Raw genomic sequence first — 9,615 nt, forward strand, 5'->3', positions numbered from 1 at the left:
TGGTGACCCAAAAAGCAACCTTTGCAATTTTCTCGTCAAGTTTCTCGCACTGGCCATTTCAAGTGGTCTTCTTTCAGTGATAATTTATCGCTCGCTCTGCGTGGTCAAGGTGTTACGTTGTGGCAATGCTTCCCGATTCCTCGTTAGGTATTAGTGAGTACCCCTCTTTCTCTTGTTCTCTTCTTCTGAATCACTCTAATTCGTAGCTTGACCTTTGTTAGGCGGATCCTTCGACTCTCAAGGTGGTGGGAATGCATTTCATTCCCCATCCACAGGTGGCTTGAACACCTTCAACACCCAAGGCAATGTGAGGAACTCGAACGGTGAGTCAGTATATTTATGAAGTAAAAAGGATAACACTAACTTTTAGTGTTATCCTTCACTGGATCCTATTCCGCGGCCCCAATCAATTCCCCAGCATTTGGCGATGCATTTAATTCACCATCAAACCTTGGTGTTCAAAGGTTCAGCAGCCAAGGGGGCTTGAGGAACTCAACCTGCGAGTTTTTCCATTTTAAGTTCCACTTGACGCCTGGCATCTCTGACCAACTTCATCAAAACCAGCTCTCAGTTCGGTACACTCACCTAGGCGCAGCCCCACGATGCCGCCACCAAACAGCGACCATAACCGCCGCGATTGACCAGAACTCCGCATTCGAAACAATTGGTCTCTCTCTCCAAATCGCCGAGGCGCCTCCCGCTTGCCAGAACATTCTCATGATCGTTCTCGCGAACCACTTGGGCACTCCCCAAATCGAGAGAATCAAGGTTCCAACGAAGGATATCGATGGCCTGATGAGGACCTTGACAATGCTCCACAGCCGTTTGCTCATGATCTCTCCGAGCGTAACATGGTTGTATTCGACGCTTTGGCCAATCATTGCGGTTTGGATGACACGCACCGACACTTCGCGTTGTCCCATTCTGAGGTACGTCGCATTGTCTTAATACCTGGCATAGTGAAGTGATTATAATTTCAAACTTGGCCTGCATCTTTTTGCCAAAGATTTATGGCGAGAACAATAGGCACATTGCAGGAGCAATGTTTCATTCGATGCTCCTGATCGAAATATCCCGACTCAATAGCAAGGTTGACTCGCTAGCCAACCAAATTGCTACGGGGTCCACCATCGCCCCTGCACCCGCGCCAACGCCAGCACCGGGAGCACAGGAAGGGCAGGATGTAGTAACGTCATCTGCTGCTGACGATACGACGCACAAGAAGTGGAAGGCTAGCAGGAAGCTGGTGGTAAGCCACCGTTTGGCGTTTCATTATTACACAAAGAGGAAAGATTCTGACTAGCATTCCAATCGGCCATAGGGTTTGATCAACCCCATGGCCCTTAAATTCCTATGGTCTGCAGAGCTGGAGGCATACACTGCGATTAGCAACAAACGCGAAGGTTATCACCCAAAGTCATTGTTTAATATGATCAAGGTATGTTTTCTATATAGTGATGCAATATGTTTAGATCTGAACCGTGATATACCTGCAGAAAACACTCGCTGGGGAAACTGCGGCGTTTAAGGCCCAGCACCTCCCTCCCCAACGCAAAGGAGTCGAGCACGCAGCCAATACGACAGCGTATGCTTCAGCCCTCCGAGACGCCGGCAAACAAGGGCGAGAGAAGCTACACAACGTGGTATGTAACTTCTTCCTGGTACATTGAGGTCCCTGTCCCCTTGCTGACGTCGAAGAACTGCAGCTTTTGGTAGGTATACATGACCCTAAATCGAAGGAGATTGTGGGCACGCCCGTTCCCTCAATCAAAGACATGGTCAAACGAGTAAGTTCAATTGCATTCAATCGCGGATAGCATAGCCATTAACTGAAGTGCATCTGCTAATTGATAGGTGGCTATCAGATGTGGTGTAGCTGACACATCGGCCGAGGAGGAAGCGGTGTGGAAAGCTACCAATCATGAGACTAGGGCACGAGTAGCCTACATGGTGAGTATCCATAAACTCGCGTCGATTGGTACACTTCGCTGACAAATATAACCTTGCTCAGCGTCGGGAAGCCGCACGGGTGATCTGCAAAGGCCACAAAGGAAATGAATCCGTTTGGGCCAATATTGATCACCAGCTTTCAATACTGCGATCGAAGCGGGATGAAAACTATGCTGCAGCGTAAGTCTACACCAGAGCATGTGTATATCGGTCGTCAGAAGCTTGACCTGACGCTGCTTAATTCTACCGCAGGTTTTATGACCTTGTCTTTGAGGAGGATAAACAGTATTTCACCGGCAAGACCTGGTTCAAAACCATCAAAGCCAATCAGCTCGCTCAGAATAAGGCCCTGGACTTGCCTTCCGAAGAGGCCATCATGGCACGTATGGCGCTAGAGGACGCCCGGCGTGTGAGTGGTCCTGGAACCAGCAACGGCGGCAACCAAGGAACAACAAGTGCTTAAATAAAAAACATGAATTTCAAGTGATTAAGTGGATATCTACAATGTATATTACAAACTATGACTGTTATATCCAATTGTTCAACTCGCCAAAATCCCATTACCATTTAATCATTTCCTCTAATTTAACCTTTGAGATGTTGTCCGAGTGCTTTGCTGAAATTCTATTTGGGTGGTTTCCTATATCACTTAAGGTGCTCAAGCTGAGCTGGATTGTAACGTGAGCGACATTTGCCCCAATTAAGACGGGTTTTCTAATCCAAATACGGGGTCCGAGGCCACGAGGCCCATCGGATTTCTTGGGTAACAGACCCGTTGGACCGCTTGCAGGCCACAAATTGATCGCCAGCTGCCCTCATCAATGCCAGGTCGGCAGGCGGCTTGCAGGCGAGGGGCCGTTTCGACCGTCTGCAGGCGGATTGTAGCTCGCCGCGTGTCGACATCCAGATCGCCTGCTAGCGAGCGCGGCAGGCGGCTTGCAAGCGGCGTACCTGAGCGCCATCTGGAGACCGCCTGCCCGCGTGCAAGAGCTGACGGCCTTCAGATGGGCTGCCTCGCCCGGCTGTAGGCGAGCGAGACGCCTCTGTGGTGTAGGATTTGCTTAATTTCTTATGGGGTGGGAGAATTTTACACCGGGTCATTTACACCGACTTGTTCGGTGTAAAACGTCTTTGGTGTAAAATTCAAAAATCCCCCCCTGTTTTTTGAATTTTACACTTGTTTCAATTTTTTTTGAGTGGTGTAAAAAAAAACAGTGTAAAATTTTCAGTGTAAAAATCTGGTACCCGGTTGAGGAATTGATTTTTACACTGCAATTTTTACACCGGATTATCCGGTGTAAAAAAATTCAGTGTAAAAGTCTTGTGCCCCGACATGGTATCCATTTTTACACCGGATAGTTTACACCGAACAATTTCGGTGCAAAAACCTCCTGTGCAAAATTCCAAGTGATCACTCTCAAAATTGAATTTTACACCTTGATGTCTTGACCAGAAAAAAATCTTTACACTGATTTTTCCCGCAGTCAACGCCGCACCATCCAAAGCTACCAGTACATACAGCACTCGATTACCCCAGCATTCAATCGCCCTTGACCAACATCAATCATTCAATACATCAATTCAGATTTCTGGTTGTGTCATGTTGCTTATGAATGCTCACTGTTTCATTATGTTGACTCGATCCAACAAGAAAAAAGAAATAGATTTCTCAGTCAGCATGCTTTGCAACTAAACAATTAATCTGATACTTGCTCCAAGGGGGTCTTGCTATTGATCGCAAAGTCATATGAATAATGGTACCGTCAAATCGACTGATGATACGCAGATGATCAAGAAGTACATACATTGACAGCAATCAGTTTGGGGTTCTTGAAGTGTCCTATCAGGCTTGGATCTAAACGAGTGAGATCTGTGGAAATTATCAAAGGTGATCTGTGTTTCCAATGTCGAGATGAGCTTGAAGACGAAGATGAAATAACATGTGCTGAAAACCATGGAAGCTCACTTCGCTGCGGCCCAAAAAGTAAACTGAGTGATAACCTCAATCCTTGTCAAACCACCTTGTCCAACTTTTAATAAATCAAGGTCTGCAAACGTTCCAGGTTCGTTGGCCCAAGCTTCGGAAGCGAATTGATTGATTGTGCGTACGCTGAACAGGTAAGCAAGAAGTTAAGTTCGATTTCTCAGAACTGCAAAAGGTATATCAAGTTTCACTCAACACGCGACTCCACGTATCTGACGCCCCGGCGACATCGTCTCCTATCTGCAATAATCCTGTTCTTGACAAAGGATCACAATTGACTTGAAACAAATGACAATTGACTTGCGAATTTGGAGAGATGCACTGTTCAAAATCACCAAGTGTCACTATAATCTCAACTCGGTCACTCGCAGACAGATTGAGGCCGAGGCGACTCGACTCTCTGGTTGTTCTGTTCTAAATCATCCTGAACCAATTCAAAGAAGTCAGTTGCTCAAAGACAAAGAAGTTAAATACAATATATGAAAAACGCATACCCTGTTTCAAGAAGGTATTAACTGAAGTGTTGATGGCCATCACAAGAGAAATAAAGATGAGGTTCAAGAGTTGCTTACGGTGTTTGAAGGTCTTACTCTTGAGGAATGATCAATGGAAGTTGTAGTTCAGGTATCAAGTGTGTCAAAGGTGATGTTTGCTGGTGTTTGATGCATGTTAAAAGATTGATGGATTGGTCATCTTGGTATGTCGGTTCTGTTGTTAATCAGTTTTCTGTCCTAATCAAGTTAGATATATTTGCCGGTGGGTCCATTAACGTCGAGCACATTCGGTGTACAGCTGTTTTCAAAATTAATGTCATGGTGCGGTTTTTCATTTTCATTTTTCCTCGAAAGCCACACCAAATACAGCCAATACAGGCTTGAAAGACCGGAGCGGGGGTTCAAGATTCTATGTAAAACCCGGACCGGTTTCCATCAGGTACATACCCTTACCCATTTCCGATCCCGCCACATCGATATTTTTCTCGCTCCAACATCCACACCTCTCTTCCATCCATTTCACCTCACCTGTTGACCAATTTTCACTCCACCACACCTCCTACCCAGCCAAGCCAAGCCAGGCTCACTGGCAAGGTCTGAGGTTTGATATGCTTCACTACCCACATCCATCACAACTCTTCCCTGACACTGACTCGTATGATTTTCATTATTCCAGGATGGCTCGAGTTCGAAAGGTCCGAGGCGGAAAGTACGACGCGAGTATCAAAGTCTTAGCCATTCAGCATCTGCGTGAAGGCAAGACAATCAATCAGGTTCGAGACCTTCTGAAGTCACCAGTTACCCCACGCACAATCTCTAGATGGCACGCGCTGTACCGAAGAACGGCATTGGTTGTGCGTAATCCTGACGATTACGAGAGGTTGGGACGAAACTTAAGATTATCGGATGAGGACCGCGACTTTATGCTTGAGCTCCTGGATGGCAATCCTGGTCTATACTTAGATGAGTATCGACATTCAATCTATCGGCAGACTGGAGAATGGATATCCCTCGCAACTATCACCCGTGACCTCAAGATTCGACTGAACCTTACTCTCAAAAAGGCTCGAACTGTGCACCCCAATCAAAGTGACACAAAGAGGGCTCGATATCTACACGCAGTCGGAGCGTTGACACCCAACATGCTAGTTTTTTTAGGTAAGTCATCCAGTGACTAAGTTTGATTATACTTGATTCTACTCGAGGTGTCTCAGCTGATTTTTTTATATCCAGACGAGTGCGCCATCCAGGAACGCTTCCTCAAAAGACAGTTTGGCCGCGCCACCAAAGGACAACGAACCAAGAGAGTCCCATGGAGCCGGGCCGGCAAACGCTACTCACTTTTACCAGCCATCTTCAGGGGTGGCATCTTGGCACTCGATTGCCAAGAGGGGAGCTACTATCGTCGCGATTTTGAAGGTTTTCTCAAACATCGACTGGTAAGTGGATGTTCAAGTCCTCACCGGTTGTGGACTACCATGCTGATATGAACTGTCTGATACTGTTCGATAGTTCCCTGTCATGAATCCTTATCCCCTAGCAAATTCTGTGTTGGTCATGGATAATGCACGTATTCATAAGGGTGGCCGGATCGCGGAGCTTGCTGAAGAAAGAGGAATACGGATAATATACCTGCCCCCATACTCACCTGATCTCAACCCCATTGAGAAGGCGTTCAGCGTCCTCAAATCTTGGTTTCGACGTACCCAATGCGTCAATGTAGCCCCGAACATAGAGAAAATTGATGTCATCATGGACTCGGCTTGGAACATTTTCTCGGGTGGTCTTATGCATCGTTTATACAGCGTGTGCGGCTATTGGGTGTAGCTATGGTGCTCAAAGAGATTAGATTCCTCCTGGTGTTTCCCGAGGATCATTTAAATACTCGGTCTTGTTTCTAACCTGTCATATCTACCATCTTGTCGAACAACTTATATACTCGGTCATGTTTCTAACTGTTCTTATCTATCATCTTGTTGAACAACGGTCTTGGTTGTACCTTATCCTGTCTACAATACTGTCGAGCAAAAGTAATGAGAACATTAACTTTGGTCAAAAATGAGAGTAAACGCCAAAGACCGTTAAAGTAGGCATTGATGAACTTTCTCCAGTCATCAATGCAAAGTTATCGCACAAACAAGCAAACAACATCTTGCATTTGCCTGTGCGAGAAATCTTTTGAGAAACGTTTCTCACCTAAAGAACTCGTTTGTGAGATGGTTTAGGGCATGTCCGAGATGGTTTAGGGCTAGTCTGACCATTTGAGAAAATTTTGACATGAACAAGACAAAGAATGACTTGTTCAGTCATCCTTAAGGTTTGACACTGGATTTTTCAAACCGCACACAAAAATCTGAATTGCCAACATCATTTGGGGGATATCATTTGGGGGATATAACTAGTTATTCTACTTGTGCATGAATGACATTGACAGAGAATAAGAGACAAACAAACTGAGCCGAACATGTTTAAGCTCAATCAAACATTCAAACAACCGATTGAGCTTGGAGGGTTAAATTTTTTGAAGTACTGGTGCATGTATGACATTGACAGTGATTAAGAGAGAAACAACGGAACAAGGCATTTTGAATTTTTAAAGCATTTGGGGGAAATCGTGGACTAAAAAACTTGGGTTTTCGCTTAATTGTGTTTTCGCTTAATGACATCTATTTGAAGTTTAAGACGAAAGCGGGATACTTAGTCAGCAACATATCTAGAAACTGTCATGAAGGAGTTACACACATGATTGCCACATTAGAGAGACTTGAGGTAGTGGTTGTATTTGGGAATCGCCTTAAAAAGGTCCTCTGCTTGAGCGAAGAGGATGCCCATCTTGTGGAAGGCCTCAATAGTGTAAGTTCCACGGTCCAGCATTCGGATAAAATCGTTTATACCTTCCTTGGCCAAACATTCACGAGTTGTGGCCATATCCAGGCCAATACCTGCAAAGATAAGGAACTTCTCAAAGTCGATTGAGGTGTCTCGAGGTGGAGGTGATAATCGCTGCGATTGTGCCACCTGGTTAGTCGCCACCTGGTGCCCGCTGTCCATGGCTCGCTCAGCATAAGGAGGGGCATGGTTTGGGTGGGCAGGGTGCCCGTAATAGTTGTGATGAATGACAGTTGCCCCAGTCGAGACGCCAGCGGATTGTCTTCCCGGATTCAAACCTAGCAGAGCGTTCTTCTCTTCCTCGTAATTGCTGACAGGGATCCAGCGGAAACCAGGGCGCTTCATGGGGGGATTGACCTCGTCCACACCACGAACTCCATCGGCCTGCAAACAACCAGATAATGGGGATTAGAGCCGAACTTGTAAGCAAAAGGAGTGAAGAAATGGAAAGTGAGAAGATTTTGAGGAATAACTTACCCAGTCGTTGGCCCAAGTGCGAATGCGGGCTGTGTTGAGGAGCAAACACTCCCCAGCATCCTTAGGGTTTGGAACCGAAGTGATGTTCTCACCTGCCTTGAAGTCTTTTTTGAATCGTTGCATCAATGTACGAAGATTGCGTTCACCAGGGCTAAGAATAGCAGACTAAGCAAGAGCAAAATCAGTCAATGCATTACTGGCAATGCTGGAATGATATGAAAATGACTCACTCCATCCGATGCAACTGACTCCTCACCTTCCGATGAGACCTCGGAGTCTGGGCCATTTGCGGGAGTTCCAACCCTAGAAGTCTTGAGGGTGCTAGCGAGAGATCGACGCGCTTCCTCGCTCTTCAAAGGGTTCTCGTGGACAATCCGGAAGCCCATTTTGGAGGTGGCAGGTGAATGGTCGAAAAGAGAAGGCTTCTTGATAGGCTGTTTATCCCGAGCTTTGAAACCCTTAGAACCGTTAATGAAACCCATGATGGACAGCCCTCCTTGGGCCCAGGCCTGCTGGAGAAGTTCTGAAACTCCCGGAAGGTGTTTGTTGCAAGAGTTGAAAAGCTTGATTTTGAAAAGCGTGAAATCCATGTCTTTAGGTTGGAAGGTGATATAGGTAGGCACTTTTGGAGCGTAGTTGTTGTATTTGACCTTGGTAGGTTTGCGTGAGATCGGCCGGGAGCCACCAGGAGGACGCTTCTGCTTTTTAGGGTCCGGCTCATCCGGGCACTGAGGTTGAAAAAGATTGAAATAAATTCGAAATCTGCGTTCTTCATCGGGAAGTTCGGCAAGGATGTCGGTTGGAGTTGCAGATGTCGAGCTGTTGGTGGAACGAGCTGGGCCCCCAACACCCCTGGGTACGTTCAAATCGATAATCGGCAAGTCTAGAAATCCAAACATTCAAGATAATCAGCTTTCAATTGGGATTGAAATCAACATGGTTGCAACTCACCATCCTCGTTGTCTTGCTCATCTAATAGAGGTGGCAGTTCTAAACAGATAAAGAGTGTCAGCTGATGAGTCGAATGATTTAATAATGCAATATAAAAATCATGAGGATGATGACTCACCATCATCATCAACGACATCAAACGGATCAACCCGTCCTAGAAAAGACCAGAGCGTCAGCTGAAGAATCGCTCTTGACAAGTACATAGATAAAACTGACCTTTGCCGTTGTTTACATCAAAGAGAGGAGAGTCCGGCATGGGCGCACGTCTCTTCACAGGGGAGCTTGGCTCGCTGTTTGAGGTATCCTCAGGTCTTAAGTTATTGAACGAGGTCGAATTATACGAGGTTGAGGAACCAGCTGAGGGGGTACTAAAGAACGGGCTGATATGAGGGTTGATGCAAGATGTGGAAGAATCGGTCGTACTAGAATCAGGCGTGCCAGCAGGGGGAAGGCAGGGGGTGGCACGACGTCTCAAGAGCGCGGTCTTTTGATATGAGGGAGGTATGTAGGGTGGTGCTAAAGCAAACGGGTTGGTGTTTTGTGAAACTGGTGCTAAAGGAAACGGATGGCCATTTGGTGAAACCGTGGGTGTGCTATGCTGGCTGATTGAGTGCCAGTGGCTGGCTGGTGGTAACCTGCACCGCTCCAATGGCAGAGTAAGCAACGGGGCTCATCAGCGAGAACAGAAAATGTGGAGATCACACCTGTGCGTCCCCATATTTTGATCCAGAAGAGCCTGGTGGCTCCGAGTTCGAATTGCGCGGCTCATGGTGTCAAGGCGGTTATCGGACGGGTTGCTGAAATGATGAGTAGGAAATTGATAGACACAAACATTGATAACCAGAAAACGATAATTAGAGAAATTGAAAA

General features: G+C 46.3%; 4 protein-coding genes across 4 annotated transcripts; 1 reads left to right on the forward strand and 3 right to left on the reverse strand.

The window, feature by feature from the left end:
* Positions 1-492: 492 nt before the first annotated feature.
* On the reverse strand, positions 493-881 carry MELLADRAFT_102411 (uncharacterized protein; the record flags this gene model as incomplete). The annotated part of the gene is made up of 2 exons (XM_007405235.1): positions 493-541; positions 586-881. 2 exons carry the CDS (start codon positions 879-881, stop codon positions 493-495), a joined length of 345 nt encoding a protein of 114 aa, XP_007405297.1.
* Positions 882-1,042: 161 nt separating this feature from the next.
* On the forward strand, positions 1,043-2,413 carry MELLADRAFT_102412 (uncharacterized protein; the record flags this gene model as incomplete). The annotated part of the gene is made up of 7 exons (XM_007405018.1): positions 1,043-1,249; positions 1,322-1,438; positions 1,497-1,643; positions 1,707-1,787; positions 1,855-1,950; positions 2,012-2,130; positions 2,203-2,413. 7 exons carry the CDS (start codon positions 1,043-1,045, stop codon positions 2,411-2,413), a joined length of 978 nt encoding a protein of 325 aa, XP_007405080.1.
* A 1,499-nt stretch (positions 2,414-3,912) lies between these two features.
* On the reverse strand, positions 3,913-4,468 carry MELLADRAFT_90970 (uncharacterized protein; the record flags this gene model as incomplete). The annotated part of the gene is made up of 3 exons (XM_007405234.1): positions 3,913-4,060; positions 4,131-4,332; positions 4,429-4,468. The coding sequence occupies 3 exons, from the start codon at positions 4,466-4,468 to the stop codon at positions 3,913-3,915; spliced, it is 390 nt and encodes a 129-aa protein (XP_007405296.1).
* Positions 4,469-7,979: 3,511 nt separating this feature from the next.
* Positions 7,980-9,463, reverse strand: MELLADRAFT_102413 (uncharacterized protein; the record flags this gene model as incomplete). The annotated part of the gene is made up of 5 exons (XM_007405233.1): positions 7,980-8,677; positions 8,746-8,784; positions 8,864-8,899; positions 8,962-9,380; positions 9,450-9,463. The coding sequence occupies 5 exons, from the start codon at positions 9,461-9,463 to the stop codon at positions 7,980-7,982; spliced, it is 1,206 nt and encodes a 401-aa protein (XP_007405295.1).
* Positions 9,464-9,615: the final 152 nt, after the last annotated feature.

This window comes from Melampsora larici-populina (genome assembly GCF_000204055.1).
Source record: "Melampsora larici-populina 98AG31 unplaced genomic scaffold MELLAscaffold_3, whole genome shotgun sequence".
NCBI lineage: Eukaryota > Fungi > Basidiomycota > Pucciniomycetes > Pucciniales > Melampsoraceae > Melampsora > Melampsora laricis-populina.